Raw genomic sequence first — 16,210 nt, 5'->3', positions numbered from 1 at the left:
GTTTTTTGGGGGGGGGGAGGGGTGGGCATGGTCTGTGCAGTTTTAGTAAGGCAAAATTTAATGTTTTTCTGTGGAACGACAATTTTAAAAACAAAAGTTGTGTTCTGTGACTATAAACCGCTAGAATGGGTTAAGTCTTTTAGTTTACAGCAGTAAGGAAAAGAAATTTAGTAGAGAATATGGAATTATTTGCTACAATCTCTTCTTCAGTGTAACTTTTCCTTGTCTGTGTCACAATCCTCATACTTCTGTTTCGTGTCATCAAAGTGTAAGTTTATAGACAGTGATGTAATGTCAGGTACACGGTGAAAACAGTAGGGTCTTTAAAATTCTCAAACTGTAACTAGCAGGCAGATTTATAAATCTTTTTACTTCATTTAGAGGCATTCAGATTCCACATTTCACTTAGTAAAATGGACTAAAAACTATCAATATATCAGCTTTTGTATATCTTGCTTTTGTGAATACAGTTCTTGTTTTCTGTGTCATCATTCTGTACAAAGTTGGATTTATTACAAAAGGTCCCTTTCATTTCTGTGCTCTTTCAAGATCCTTGGAGTTCATCATTTGGAAGGACACTCTTTCACAATAAACCAATGGGAGTTTTTTATTTTTATCCCAAGATCCCTGAAGAATATTTTCCCAAATCCTGTTTTCATTAGATTTGATAGTCTCTTTTCTGCATTTCTTCTTGTATGTTATATTTATTAATATGTAAGGCAGTTCAGAGGAAAAAAAAAGTTGGTAATAATCTGTTAATTTATTCTGCATTTATTCTTTCTCTAGCACATTGTTATGACGTGCAGAAACAGACTCCACAATCACTGAGATTGTAAAGTAGGTATGTTTATCCAGTGCTGGGCAGCACAGGGACTGCGGCTCAGTCCCGCCAAAGTCGTGTGCACCTGACGGCGGCAACTCACTTCAAATTTAAACAGTCAAGTGTTGCATATACATAAGATTTCCCAATATGCCTGTACATATGCATGACCTATCCCCGCTTCATATTAAAATTAGTTCCAAGAAGTCATTTCCCTAAGTTTCTCCCAACTGCGCCTGCGCAGTGCCTCCTTGTGGTGGTCGTCAGGGGTTGTGAAGATGAAGGCTGTATGTCTTCCTCACGGTGAACTCCTAACCTTCTGTCCCTGCGCAGACTCGGTCGCTTCTTGGCATTTATCTAAATCACAAGGCCGGTCCTGGCTAGTTCTTGGGGTTGGCTTCTGCTTCTTATCAGGAACTATCTCTTGCTTCAGTTAGTTTCAACAATGTAAACATTAAACATCATTTCTCATCCCCTTGGGCTATGTCTACTTCTATTGAAATTCCTTTAACTTCATTGCAAGCTAGATAATTATTAAACAGTTCCAATATACATCCATATCTACTATATCTACTAAGATTCCTTTAACTCCCCTTCTCTCAGAGGATTTTCAAACGTGGGTTTCTCTAGGTTTGCTTTATTAACAGCTCAAGAGTTGGGCCACCACCACAGTGAATGGCAGGCTTCCAAAAATTTCTCAGTCTTATGTACCTTTTTACCACGCATTATTCCAGTCCAAAGTCTTTGTAATTTTCCAGTCGATCTCAGTTCCCATGTCATTATCATTCATATCTTATCTCATCAATTCTCGTGTCCCGGTTCCTCTCTGAAGTTAGTGGTCGTAGGCAGAAGGTCTTTGGTCACCACAGTCACTTATCTTCTTACACATCAAAGATCACCTTTGAATTTCTGAAAATCACTCAGGCTATTCTATTAATTTATCTTGCTCTAAGGTTAATCACTTATTCCCATGTCTTAGGTCTAAGATGTGTGACCCTTCTTCTGTTGATTCAGCTTGACTGGGTTTTAAGCCAGCCATGGTGGGGGCTACACATAGGACAAATAAGCAGCTTATGCATATTGTTTTATAAGCACCTGCATTCTGTTAATCACATCTAAAGCAATCTCTAATCATTAGTTATATGTCTATTATGAATAGTCTTAGAAACAATGACGCTTAAGGCCTAGTTCCCTTTACAACAGGTACTAGTTTTACAACTGCACAGAAATGAAGGAGAGAGCAGGTTTTAGTCTAATCTTGGAAGAAGTTCTTAGATTTCTTTTAGGAACTATGTAGACATATAGATAGATGTTAGGAAATACAGCAGAGACTCATGAATCCTGCCTGTTTTGGGAAACTGCAGAATTCAGTTTGGGTTCTTTTATCCTGGACAACAAATTACTAGGAGAGTGTGTGTTATAGGAAAACTGATGGGATTCAAACACTGTAGAATCTCCCTGAAAAGTTTTCTCAGTTGTCTTGAGTGATATATGTGTTTTGGGAAAACTTGGGTTTATGTTTTTAGTTTCAACTTTTCATAGAAAAGCTGTCTTATTTTTCCTGAGGATATTTTCATGGTCTGTACAGGACCACATATGGGGTCAATGCACAGAGGAGTAGTAGGTCATAATTTCTTCTGGGTGGGGATCTCTGAAAATGGTTGGGCAAAGGAAAGCTTTCCAAAACTATGGGTGGTCTGACAGGCTTTTGTTACTACTATTTTCATAACAGGAGATCCACATGGAACGCTGTGTGAATCTGACTGATGTTGCTGTGGAAGCAGTCCTTACTTGTTGTCCAAAGATACACATTTTTCTGTTCCATGGATGCCCATTGGTAACAGGTAGGTCAAATCATGCAGGGAGTGAGAGTAATTACTTCCTTACAGTATCTTCTTGCTCTCTGAAAAAGCACACTATACTTTGTAAATAATCCCAAACATATAGTAACTTACTAGATAAAACAATAATAAGACACTGAGATTTTCAAAGCAAGGCGAGAGTTTTGCTTTGAAACATGGCAACCTTCAGAGATGGATTTTTTTTTTCTTTCCCATTTTCCTCCCCTCAACATGCTGATGAAGACCCAGAGTTGATGATAAGACTTGAGAAAAATACGTTGGCATCTTAAACCCCTACTCTTTTCCAAAAGTACAGAACAGCGTCCATTCAAGAAACAGTGGAATGGAGTAGGACTGGTCAGCCTGAAAAAAAAACAAACTTAAGAGAGTAAGATCTATCTTGGGTTTTTAAGTTCAGTTGGTTGGTTGGCGATGCTTTACAGTTATGTGATTGGAGAAAGAACCAAGTGGGTTTGAATTACTACAGGTATATCTGAAGTGTGATGTTGTAATAGCAAGATAAACATAAAAATGCAGGTACATAATTGAACTATTTTCCTGTTTACCTAATTTCTAAACACCACCTATATATATTCTGAATGAATAACAAGAAATTCCTTGGTTCTTTTGCAGATCGTTCCCGAGATGTTTTAGAGCAGCTAGTCATATCGAACAAAATCAAGCAAGTAACATGGACTGTTTACTGATTATCTATTGTGTACATATGAGTGTAAAGTTTACAGATGGAAGACCTCTTTCAGAAAACAAGCACCTTGGAGAAATAGCTGGTGACTTGTACCACCAGATTGCTTCCCTACTTGTTCCCACCACAGGTCTCCATTGTCATTCCAGTCCTTGCCTGTGAGTCTGGGCTTCCCCATTGTCTCTACTTAGAGCCCTGCCTGTCTTTGCATTGCTGATCATACCTCATTAAGAGGAAAGTTAAACTATAATTAATGTTACACTGTCGTCGCTCAGCCTCCTTGAAATATCAGATCTGGTTACTACTTAGCATCTTTTAGCATCTTAGCTACATATACAAACCCAATTTAAGTAAGTCTGTGTTATGAGTTTGTAGTCTGAGGGGGTAGTTGCAACTAAAAGTACCAAGCCCAAACATAGTATTAACGCTTACGCAGAAGTGTCTTTAAGTTGGGACTTTAATCTGACAAAAGTCAACAGAACTGGTGAATGGAGGTGACGTTAACAGCAATGCAAATGTATTTTAAGTAGTAACAAGCAATTTCCTTTCACCATGTACTTTTGCTAGGTCTGGAAGAAAAACCACAGATACCTTTCTTTTGATGTTACTGATGCTGCACGTTTCTGTTTTTATTTGCCATCAAGTACTTCCTGGATTTTTACACATCTGGAAGTACAGTCTGTGAACATGTAAACATAAAATTGCTTTGAAATTGTTGTAACTTAACAAATTTCAGAGTGGTAGCTATGACCAATTAAAAGAATCTTGTATATGGGCAAATACTTACTTGCTTTGGCTTTTGCCAATGTTTCATGCCATTTCCTGCATGAAAATCCTTTTAGGGAACAAAACATTGGTCCTCATAAGCATGGCTTTGAGTCAAATAGGACCAAATTTAGTGTCTGAGTACATGAATCTCAGGGTGGTAGAGTTCAGCAGAGTATGTGTTCTGCTGTATGTGGAAAAGAAAAAAAATGTAGAAGTGTAGAATGAGTTTATTATGTGATGGAGCAGTGGTCTCATCACAATTATAAGTCATGTTCATTGGTTTTCTTGAAACAGCATAACCTCTAGTAAGACTTCTATGATTTCTACATTAAACTTTAAAAAACACTAGCAATTTTAACATTATACAGGGCAGGTAGCACACTATGTTGATGCCCTGCATCTGGAAGTAGCAGGGTTTAGCTAGGGTGGTCTTACGTGGATCTGATGACACTTAGAATCCAATGAGTTTAGGCAACCATAAGGAATGTTTACTTTATAATTTAACACTTGTCATAGCCACACTCATTTTAAGTGTTGCAGAAACAAACCAGTCTTCTAATCTATTTAAAGTTCAGGTCAAATTGCATGGAAGATAATAATCTATGTTGCATCCAGTAATATTAAAGGATATTATGATGTCTGACAATAATCTCTGTTCTTCTGTTGATTATATGGTTTGTGGAAGAGCAAGTCCATTTATAAAACTTGCTCAAGTGTAACTGAAGGCATAATTTTCAAACTCCAGTGCCTAAATCCCTAACTCTTGTTGCGTGCAGTACCATGGCTCAGCCCAGTGATGAATGTGTTCCTGTGACATCTATAGGTATAGCTGCACCAGCACAAACTATTCCTGCCAACAGAAGTTGGTTTTGCTACATTAGCAACTAGCATCTGAAGGCTGTAATTGCAGCAAATACATGGACCAGATAGAGGCCTAAGAACCTAATCTACCATGGTTTATTCCCTTTTTTGGCTAAAGAGTAGTTTATTTTTTCACCCTGTGGAATCCCTGGTATCAATCAGACCCATCGTTCCTTTGAACACTTGGACATGAGTTGGCAATAAATTTGTTTTGCACTGTTTTTCATATTGATCCATCTAGCTGAGTAGGCAGCAGCAATGACATGCTCAGTAATCGTGCCAAGTAAGTAAAGCATAAGGATCAGGCTGCCAGCCCTGGTTTCAGGAAGGGTGCCACAAAAAGAGTAAGTAGAATTGTAAGCTAACTCAAGTGGGAGGGGGCCTCAGGAGGTTTCTAGTCTAACTTCCTGCCCAAAGCAAGGCCAGCTCCAAGCACAGACCAGCTTAGTCAGGGCTTTATCCAGCCAAGTCTTGAAAAACTGAAGATGACAGAGCTTTTACAACCTTTTGAGGCAACTTGTTCCACTGCTTGACAGTATTAATGGTGGAAAATTTTTTCCTTTTATCCTGTTTGACCTTACTTTGTTGCAGCTTACACCCTTTCTTGCTGGAAGAGCCTGGTTGTCAGCCTGACAACCTCCTCATAGGTGTGGGCAGGCTGCTCATAGGTCCTTTGAAGCCTTCTGTTTTCCAAGCTGAACAAGCCCAGTTCCTTCAGTCTGTTACTGTAAGATATGTAGCTGTAACATAGCACAGTGATGGTCACCAGACTCTCATCTCAAGTGCTACATCCAGAAAGAAAATTGTAAATGAAGATAATGTAAAGCAGCTAAAGGTGGAAGACCACCAACATCTGTAACAGCAAAAGACACTTAAAAAAAATTCCATCTGTGGGACTGTGCTACTGCTAACTTCACTGGCAAAGTTGTCCTTTTTCTCCTTCCTGATGTAACCTTGGATTTGTCATGTTGAAGGCAAATGCAGCTTATACCATGTTCTTAAATGTGCATGTAGATGTACCATCTTCTCCCATAGCCTCTTCTAAACGTGTAACTTAGTGGTATATTCTCACCTTGTGCTTAAAAATCTGTACAACGCTGCAGTGAATTAACACTGTATTTTTAGGTTTGAAAGTTTAATGTAAGTCACGTTAAATCCTTCACTATCTTGAGTCTGCTCTCTTATGTGTTTATTACTAGCATAACTCTACTGGAGTATTTTTTGATTCAGGTTAAATCAGTCATTTGTGAGAGACTGAACAAGTTAATGTCTCAAACACCGTGGTGGGGCAAGTTCTGCATAACGACGAACTCTGGCTAACAATGAACCCTGCATGAACCGCAGGTGAGAAGCTGATGGAGGGTGTGCTGGAGGGTGCACAGTTCCCTGCTCTGATATGCTGAGCGGGACAGCTCACCAGATACGGCCAAAGGTCAAAGAAGGCTTATGCCTGCAGGGTGGAGAAGTTACTCCCCAAACAACTCCAAGCCCACCGACCCATTTCTTGAAGGTTCTGAAGGTACAAACCGCGCATGGCACCTAATTAGGCTAATGAGTTCAAGTGCCTGCCCGAAGGAGGGGCAAGAAGACTATGTGCACACCCTCCGGAACTGGACCTCTAGACTGGCTGGACCAATGCTGGACACAGGACTGGTGACATCTTTATCTTCTTTTCCTCTTTTCTCTCTTTCTCCTTTTTTCACAATCCCTGCACCTCATCCCTTTAGAGATAAGACCATTGACCAAGTCTGGGACTAGGAGTGGATCCAGCTGCGCCTGGGGCTCCTCTCTGAGAAGGAGTCTAAAAAGCAAGGGGCTCCGCTCTGAACCTCGTGACTCAACAGGAGGGATCGCTGCCTTCCCTGCATTGGTATGTATATGGTTACCACGGGTTACATGGTTCATTGATGTAGTTTCATGCCAATTCCTGTTCTGAGAAAACATGTCACCTGCTATTACGCCTTCCAAGTTCAGGCTCCTTCTGCCATAAATAAAATGTTTAACTGATAGTTTGGTGTTGTTTCACCTTAATTTAGCCTGAGGGAATTCCAAACTCACCATGACCCCTCCCCGGTCTGTCCAGCCCCGGTTGTGACATCATTTTCAACAAATGTTTACAAGCACTGGGTGAAGTGGGAGAAGAATGTAATGCGTGCAATTACCACTTCATATTCTGCATCGTTTGGATATTGTTGCTGTCGTAAATTGTTGGGTGAGCACTGCAGAATATTCACACATTGTTCTGAAGATTTAAGTTTGTAAATCTTCCGTTTGGATAGTTCTGAAAACTTGTTAAATTGTATTTTACAACTATGTACATCTGAATGTGCTCTTAAACCTCCTTTTTCATAAACATGGTTTTCTGAGTGAGTACCCCATACTTTTTCAAGTTTATAAGCTTCCACCACATCAGCTGGTATTTGGATAGTTGTAGGTGCATTGTGTTCCATTCTGCAATTAGTTCCCCATCACTGTTCAATAGCTAACTGCTAAAGGTGATAGCTCCTGCAAGACTGCTCTGAAAACACTGGTTTCTTCTTCAAATCGCTGCATTTACAGCCTCTTAACTGTGGATCAGGTTCCCCCCCCCCCCCCTTGCAGAGGTTTCTTCCTTGGCAGATGTAGCTGAATGATTCTGGAGGTTGTTGTCCAACTTTTATTCCCTGTTTTTATTCAGTTACCTTCTGTTCAGAACCATCATGGAAGGATTTCTTCATCCCTCACCAGCTTCCTGTAGTGATAGACTGCCTTTTTTACCCTGCAAAGCTAGAGAATGTCGATCATTTGACCCTATTCTCTAAGGGATAAAGTTAGCCTATAGCTATTACTATTTAGTCACTTTCCACTTAGTAAAAACTTTGGCTAGAGTTCAAGAAGCGTATTTTAGATTTGTGTGCAACTCCTAAATAATCACGCTGGCAGCTTCAAGGAAGAATAAATTTTTATTATAGGGGGGAAGGTTCAATTTAGTTACTTTGATGTTCAGAAGAGATATCCAGAAAAAGAGCAAGGCACTTTAAGTTGAGCATAGTATGAGCTAATAATCTAGTGGAGAGTTTTATGAAGGACAGCAGTAATTTTCTCTGTAAATAAGCTGCAGAAGTCTGCGAAAGCAGTGCAGTAATCTTTCAGCCATCGCCTTCTCCCCACAGCAGTATGCTTGATGTCCAAAACATTTCACAATAGTGTCGGAGAGCAAGACATGAATACACACGAAAAACATCAAGCATGCAAACTCTTACATGTAACTTGTCTTTGGATTTGCACTTCAGCGCAGGGCCCCTTGAATACAGTTTGCACTTAGTTTTTACCTCAAATGGAGCGAAAGCCTCTGAGTATGTCTGAAATCAGTACAGTGAAGGTAATCTACTTTGCATCAACAGATACGTTCCATGTTTAATTCCCACTTTCATTTTACATACTTGCAAAAAAGCCAACCAAGTGAGACAAAATTCATTACAAAACCAGCTTCAACAGTTTTCTAAGCTATTTGAGGGCTGGTAACTCCAGACAATACTTGATGTTAATCCATTGTTTTCTTGTCTAGTATACTCGGGAAGTGAATATTCTATAACTTTGTGCAATTGACTGTGAATGCTGTGGCTTAAAAACTGATGCCTGCCAGGGTCACCAATCAGCACTTCAGTTTGCTGTATCTTGATGCATTTCCTCAGCCAGTGATGCAGACCATCAGCAAGTTGTTCATCATAAAACATATCTCCTAGAACAATCAGGTCCCAGTTGCCAGCCTCTGAATTAATGATGTTCTTAATGGTGATGGGGAAGGGGTTCAGGTGGTTCAGTTCACAGTTCAAGATCATTGCCATTCCTGCAACTGAAAAGCCAAACAAAAGTTACATTTTAGGATTCTGCCATTCAGCCCCCCTTACATGTTTCCTTGACATATCTTTCAGTGTCATCTCTGAAATATTTTTGTTTATCCTTTCTAGGGACTTCCACAGTTTTTGTTATGGGTCAAAATCTGGCATAAAGTGATGGAATTTTATCCTCATTGCACCACGACACAGGAGAAAACTATTCCTGGAATAGATACCAATGGAAACCAATCACAGAATCAAACCCGAATATCCAACTGCCTTAATCTATGGATATACTTCCTCCCTAACCAATGAGTAATTAAATTATGAATAAGCTGAATACATAAGTCAATTACGGGAAAACAAAGTCTGGGGGGAAAAAGGCAAAATCTAGGCCCTCACATATGAAAGTGCAGGAAAATGCTATGGTCCTACAGAGAAGCCAACTTGCTGCCTGCGCTTGGAGTTCTCTTCCAAACCAGCCATGGTGGTGTATAGGCAACACTTGATAGAAACTTTGCTGTTTGTTCATTCCAAGGAGCTACGGAGATACACTCAGTGCAGGAAAGGCTGGTACAACCCAGCTTCTAATACTGGCAAAATGCATTCATCTTTTTAGCATTCTTAGAACTATGTTGGGAACCTGAATTGCACCCAAACGGAGCAAAGAAAAGTCAATGTTAAATGTGCTTTAAAAAAATAATATCTTTACACAGAGATGAAAAAAAAAGGCCTTACTAGGGTCAATGTCATTAGCAAGGACTTGTGATGCACCACTCATCACAGCAGCTATTGCTGTTGCTCCACATCCACTTCCAAGATCCAAAACCGATCGTCCTTTAACAACCCGTGGATTATCTAAAATATACCTGAAAAGAAAAACTGTTAAAGCAATGAACAAGATGATTATGCAGATTTGTCAGGTTTGCATTACACTACGTAAGAGTTCCTGTCATACATGTAACGAAGCATGGTATCTTAAAAACACATGTGCAGCTGGTACATAGCTCCTTATTTGTCTCTGCTGATATAAAAATCAAGAACCACCATCTTTCTCCCTTACTCCTCCCTCCACCCCACAAATGGAAAGAAATCCAGCCAAGTAAGCAACACTTTATTTCAATCAGCTCCTTCTCTGACAGGTGAGCTTATCTAATAACTGGATACAAACTGCAAGGTGACTAAAATGCTTGGCATCAGAAACAGGAAAGTAAACTGTTGGTAAGGATTTGTAGAAATGAAAAGCAATCTGACTGAAGAAATATGAAAATGCATTTGCAGTGAATATTGTGCCCCTCAAAAGACAAGGCCTACCCATTGCCCTAAAATACTGCTTATGCAACTGCTTGGAAGAAGAGGAATTTCTCCTCTTTCTTTTCCTGACCCATGCAGACACAGATGCACATACTGCTAGTCTGCTTAATGTTGTTCCTGAGTAGCAACAGGGAAATGCGAATAGAGCAGTGGTGAGCAGAAAGAGTATTTTCATCTAGTTGCTGACACCTGCCAAGAGGAATCAGCAAGCAAAAACCTCTAGGCTGGAAAGGAAGAAGAACTGACGGAAAGCAACCAGCAGTTACTGTTAAACATTACAAATCATACAGCTGTTACTGAGGGTTCAGAACTTCAACAATTGCCTTGAAATTCAATCTTCTACAAAGGGGAAGGCCCTAAGTGACAGGGGCAAGAGCCCTAGGTGACATAAATTACTGCAAATTCCCATAAATTTACTACCATTTACTACTAACTATCTGTTAAAGTAGAAACAGGAAAGGATTCTACATTTGTGTTGTCTTCTGGCATGGAGGGTGATGGCTGACTCTTCACGCAGGGCTACTGGTAAGCACAGCTTTTGCAGGTGGATTCCAGTGCAGGGAACTGTAATGGAAATGTTAAGATTGGTGTAAATGGCCAATGGATGGACGGGAATGCCTGGGCCTAGAAGCACCAGCAGGAATGGCAGAAGGAGGCCTAATAAGAGTGTCAAGTATTGATGGCACCTAGATCCCAGCACATCTGTATACAAATTCCCAGGAGCCCAGACTGGGAGAACAAAAGACAACCTACCCTCAAATTAAACAGTTTGAGCCATTACAAGACGATAGCAGGAAGGTCGAGACCAGGACTGAAGATGCAAAATACCCAGATCAGAAACCCAGCAGACATGAGGAGGACCTGACATCCCATGCCTCTTGTGCTACATGTCATCACAAGGAATCCTACCAGACAGCACGGGCATGCGCAGCTTGGTGCTTCTGAGTACGTGGTTATGAATCCGGTCAGTGCAACTAGCTCAGTTTTAATGAAAATCACCTTCTCCTATGAGGTCTGGCACCCTTACCCTAATGTTGCAGCATTATTTACTACTTTGAAGAACTACAGATGCTGTCTTTTCTGAGAGCACCCAGGCAGGACATTTGTACAGAGGCTCAGCAGCTCTGCTGTTCAGCAGCAGTCCCCCCGAGGCAGTCACGCCTCTGAGGACGGCCCCTAGTTTACCAACGGGGCAGAGGACAGGGGTGGGACCTCCACAGAAAGTGCTCCGTTTCCCCTTTCTAAGGGCCATGCTTGGATTTGCAACGACTTTCCAGCAGTAACTTCTTGTGTAGAGCATGATCCAGCCTAATGCTGCAAGTGCCTTGTTTCCAGCTGAGTGGTTCTCCAGTTACCGCTAATGACCGGGGTGACTTAGGACAGCTGGAACCGACTGTATCCCCTGGCACACACACAGGGCTGCTGTTGGAGACTGCTGTCTGCCGTGCTGGGTTAATGAGGTATCTTTGGTTACACTGAGAGGAATAGCTTGAAATAGGAGACTCCTGATCTTGTGGAAATGCCAACTGTGAAATGAACACAGTGAGGGAAGCAGTATGTTTTCATGCTCCCTTTTTCTTTTTACTTTTCCAGATTATGCAGCTAATTTCTGACATTCCCAATACATCAAAACAAGTGCATAAACACTAAGTCAATAAAGTGGTGAAATGACAGATAATAATTATTGCTACCCAAATATCTGGGCATATGAATCATACAGTAACAAAATGTAGATATTACCTTGCCTAATTTAATTATGCAATGTTTAGGGGCACTCTAGTTCATCTACATGGCAGGCTAATCAACTTGCAATTTAACTGTTAAGTCTCATCTTTTTCCTGGTCAAAAAAGCCTTCCTATTTATGCTTTCTTGCAGAAAAACAGCAAAGCCCCAGTTCAGATCCTTCCCTTTCATCTATGTAGGGAATGTTCTGACAGCTTGTTCTTTGCTGTTAACAATTATGAACTTTTTCTGCTGTTCAAAGTGAGAGATTTGATTTTACAGAATAAAAGAACTCCAACTAATTCCTGGGAATCAGGAACATTAAAGACATTTTGACAGTAAGTGGCCAAAATAAAAATGTGGCTTCTGATGTGACTAAGAGAGAGACACAATAAAGCTTGACAATAAGGCTGCTGAAATCCTAAATGAGGAGAGTGATTCAGGCTAACCAGCACTCCAAGTGCATCAGCATAAACCTACTATTCTCAACAGACCAGACACACATCCACACTCCTGTCTGTCTCCTACAAAAAAACCCCCATGTGTTATGACAAAACAGCAATCCTCCTGTTTGGAGCAACAGCGAGTGATAAAATTAAACAGCTCGCTAGGTTTTGATGGCAACTGCACAGATCCAAATTCAGCCCCGTTGTCAACACATGCATCGCCACCGAAGACAACAGATTTCAACTTAAGAGCCGTAAATTATTCTGTATACAGCAGGTGCTGAAACTTCACTGCCAACCAGCAGAGATTTTGTCTCTTCCTGTATAGGCAGAGGAGCATGGATATGCACTCTCATACAAGGCAAATACACATCGTTAGGAATCGCTACAAACAGAGCCAGGTCTGACATTCTGGCCCGCAGCAGGCTGGACTTATCAACTCTGGTGATGCACACTGCGTACCTGGAAAGGGCTTGGCCTCCTGGCCAGTAAATTGCCCAGAACGGGTCCCCGTAAGGCCACAGGTCAGGTTTTTCCCTCCAGAACCTGCAGCGAGGGGTGAGGAGGCGCAGTCGTATCTCTGGCGTGAGGTGCCCGCTGCTGGTGACCTCCGTGTTCTCCTCCAAAAACGCTCTCACCTCGGGGTCCAGAGACTTGCTGGCGCTCCAATGGCAGCAGCGCTTCCAGCGCAGAGAGGGGCCTCCCCTCCTGCTCCTCCAAGCCTTGGCAAAGGTGTTCTGCCTGCCCAAGAGGAGGAGCCGCTTCCAGCCGCGGAAGGCCATGTCTCCCCAAGGACAAACCCCAGGAGAGCTCGGAGCAAGGCTTATCTGAAGCGGGTGATGAGGCAGAAAGCTTGAAACAAACTCACAGGATCTTGTTTTTCATAGTGATGGATGACAATTCCTGAAAGGAGAACAGTGCTACGTAAGTGATGTTTCTTCAGTAACTTCAAGGCTATACACCACCAGGGCTTTAGAAAGAAGAGGTTGACATGCTGTTGTGTGACCATGAATGCGTGCCTTGCCCCTGCCCAAAGAGCCTCTGAAGTCCGAAAGAAGTGGTATTTAAGAAAGAAGCTATCAAGAGACCCATTCAGGAGAGCGCTAGAAACATATCCAGTGAGAAACAACCAGTTAGCTGGACAGCTGATAGAGCTAAAAGTTAAACGTGCAGCCTTTTAACATCTTCTCTCTGCCTTGAAGATAAAGACACAGCAATCTACTCCCATTTAAGGTTCTTCCATTGAATCTTAACATGTTGTAGTAGGGCTCTGGCATTGCAGGGCAAAGCAAAGGTTACCAGTAGGTTGTTTCAGAGATGCCATTAATTACAAGTTTTATAATGGTGATGAGTCTTTTATATGAAAGCGTCTTTTTAAAGGCAAACAATTAAAGGATTTCCTCAAAAGACTTTCCTCTTTCTCCCTCAGATTTGTGAGGCTGCCAGCTCCAAAATGAAAAAAAAAATAATTTTTTTAAAAAGTCCCCAAGAACTGATCTTAATCAGAATACTCCCAATTTGTTGCATTTCAGTCTGTATTTTAAAGGATCAGTTAGTCTTATGGTCCAATAGTCTCATGTGGATGCTCTTGGCTGAAGAAGAAAGTAGACCTCCATCACTAGCCCACTCCCTGTGAGGGAACTACATAAACATGCTCCAAGCTGTCTAAAGAGAGAGAAACTGAATCCAACACCTTTAAAAGAAATTAAGTTTTTAAAAGGTGAGACATTCAGACTGGATGAGCTCACACTCAGAGGCCTTCTGACACCACTCAAGGCCAGTTTTCAGGTCACAAGCAGTAAAGAAAAGGAGAATGGAATATTCTAATGAGTCAGAGTTTAGACTCATTAAAGAATCAGGAGAATGGAGAGTAGAAAGCCACAGCCCTCAGCTGACAGGCGAACGAAGAGCCTCTCAGCGCTTCGTCACCACACTCTCCTCACCCACCATCTCTTGCTGACCCTGGGTCTTTCTTACGCTGATCCTGCGAGTACACTTACCAAGCAGTGGCCTGAAGAGAGAGCAACTGTTTTCCTGCCTTCCTGCTCAAATCTCCTCCTTCATCCATCCTTTAATATTTCTGTATCTCTTTTCCTTCCTCATCTTGCTCTCTAATTTCTTCTCAGTAACTCGGACTGACTTGCTTCAGGACACAGCTTTTGAACCTCCCCCTAAACTGATGACCAGAGCAGCATTTAAGGCCTGTGCTTCCACAACAGCAAGACCGCAAGTACGAACAGATACAAGAGAAACCGCACTCTCTATTTTGTGATTGTTTCCTCCCTTCTGCAGTGGTTTTCATGAAAAAGCAGAATGATGCGCAAAGAAAATCAACTTCAGCCCACCCCTGCCAATTTGTCACAACAGAAGAATTGTGGCCAGCTTTGCCATCTACAGCTGTGTAGGTTGTCCTTAAAAAAACGAGACAAAGGGACAACAGGAAAAATATGCTAATAAAATGAAGTCTTAACACTTCATATAAAATTTCATTACTTCAGTTTTTCTTTATTTGTCTGTATCTTTAGTAGAAGTGTTGCAAATATTTTGATAAAAGAAATGAAAATCTAATTACAAAAGAGTTTGGTTTGATTAAGAAGTAGAAAATTATGAAGCATAGGTATGGGAGTGTTAAGTCTGAAATGTAGCCATAGGAACTTAGGAACTTAGAAAATGTATAATGTGTAACCATAAGAATTCAAGTATTGTTTAAAATCATTTAACCAGAGAAGCTTTGACAAAGATTGGTAGCCTTGTAGTGTTTGTTTTAGAAACTGAGGAAACCGTTATGGACACCAGTTTGCTGCTTGGAAACACCTGCTCAGGTGAGGTCAAGAAGTAGACGAGTGAGGAAGACTACGAAAGACCACCAGAGGACTCCTGAAGACCACCAGAGACCTTCACTGCGCCTGCGTAAAGGACATTTACATATGCTAATGATTTCCCAGAAATCTAATGAATATGTATAACCTTTCTTGGAAATCTAATGAATATGTATGAATAAGTTTTAATATAAGGTGAATGATTTTGGTGTTCGGTGTGTGTGGTTCATGAGAGGACTCACCCGCGCACCCGGCCATCAATAAAGAAGTGTCTGCTTATCTACACTAAATTGGTGTTGATAAGTTCTTTACTCCGAGTTTTTTGGCAACAGAAGTTTGTATGTGTTTAGTGGTATTTTTGTTGTGTGCTGGCCTCTGCTTCAGGTACTGAGTTTAGGTTGATGGCTTACTAAAACCTTAAGCTGTGAACTTCCCTCCTGTTACACTTGGCTGTTTAGGCTGATAGTCCAGTTAAGTCTTTTGTTTAAATCATTGGCTAAAGGCTTTGTATTTTTATTACAAATAAATACATGTGACAACGTTTTGCATTTCTCCACATTTGAGAATGCCATTCGGCAGTGGCTGTGTAATTAATTAATGAATGCCTTCCTTCTTGAAGGCAGAGCTATATAATCCTCATCTGCCTAAGGGAAGCATGAAGTTAACGGAAATCAATCAGAAATACAAATCTTGTCAGCTAATGCCATATGCTGGTTTTTCCCCATGAATTGCTGCAAATTAGCAGGACGGAGATTCAGTAGCATACATTTTGCATCACCTGTCACGACGGTTACTCTTTTTAAATTAACTGTCGGTAGAGAAATATCTGCCAGGAGCTCTGTGTTCAAAATGTCGAACTGAGCTTAAGCATTTAGCGCTAGAAGGCATCAGAACAGATATCCTTGTGTTTGACGCTCCCAGCCTTCCCACCTTACGGGAATAAAACCAGTGGGCGACTAGAACTTGGAAAAGGGGACAAACCCAAACCAACAACAAAAAATCCCCAAACCCCAACCCAAAAACCCGATTCTCGTGCGATTTAAGCTCTTTCTTTCGCAAGCAGCAGGCGCCTTTCACAGCATCACCACGCCGACCCC

At 41.2% G+C, this 16,210-nt stretch overlaps 2 protein-coding genes across 7 annotated transcripts in view; one reads left to right on the top strand and one right to left on the bottom strand.

Moving 5' to 3' along the window:
* The window catches only part of AMN1 (antagonist of mitotic exit network 1 homolog (S. cerevisiae)), a 27,374-nt gene extending 20,712 nt beyond the window's left edge, over positions 1 to 6,662 (top strand). For all 6 annotated transcript variants that reach the window (XM_010566228.1, XM_010566232.1, XM_010566227.1 and 3 more), the window contains 2 exons: positions 2,553 to 2,664; positions 3,295 to 6,662. In XM_010566228.1, coding sequence (XP_010564530.1) covers positions 2,553 to 2,664; positions 3,295 to 3,368 — 186 coding nt within the window. In that variant the 3' untranslated portion in view covers positions 3,369 to 6,662. The remainder of the gene's footprint in view (positions 1 to 2,552; positions 2,665 to 3,294) is intronic.
* A 1,248-nt stretch (positions 6,663 to 7,910) lies between these two features.
* Positions 7,911 to 13,989, bottom strand: METTL20 (methyltransferase like 20). The gene is made up of 3 exons (XM_010566234.1): positions 12,757 to 13,989; positions 9,550 to 9,680; positions 7,911 to 8,828 (listed from the first exon to the last, which is right to left on the bottom strand). Exons 1-3 carry the CDS (start codon positions 13,074 to 13,076, stop codon positions 8,464 to 8,466), a joined length of 816 nt encoding a protein of 271 aa, XP_010564536.1. The 5' UTR covers positions 13,077 to 13,989; the 3' UTR covers positions 7,911 to 8,463.
* Positions 13,990 to 16,210: the final 2,221 nt, after the last annotated feature.

The sequence above is a fragment of the Haliaeetus leucocephalus genome, unplaced genomic scaffold (assembly GCF_000737465.1).
Source record: "Haliaeetus leucocephalus isolate CR32 unplaced genomic scaffold, Haliaeetus_leucocephalus-4.0 Scaffold206, whole genome shotgun sequence".
Classification (NCBI taxonomy): domain Eukaryota; kingdom Metazoa; phylum Chordata; class Aves; order Accipitriformes; family Accipitridae; genus Haliaeetus; species Haliaeetus leucocephalus.
The sequence above is the reverse complement of the archived record's forward strand: the minus strand, read 5'-3'. Positions and strand labels throughout refer to the sequence as shown.

Coding starts and splice junctions, on each gene's coding strand:
- METTL20 (XM_010566234.1), bottom strand. CDS start 13,076: ATGGCCTTCCGCGGCTGGAAGCGGCTCCTCCTCTTGGGCAGGCAGAAC. Junction 9,681..12,756: donor GGAGGCCAAGCCCTTTCCAG/GTACGCAGTGTG, acceptor TTTTCTTTTCAG/GTATATTTTAGATAATCCAC. Junction 8,829..9,549: donor TGCTAATGACATTGACCCTA/GTAAGGCCTTTT, acceptor TTGGCTTTTCAG/TTGCAGGAATGGCAATGATC.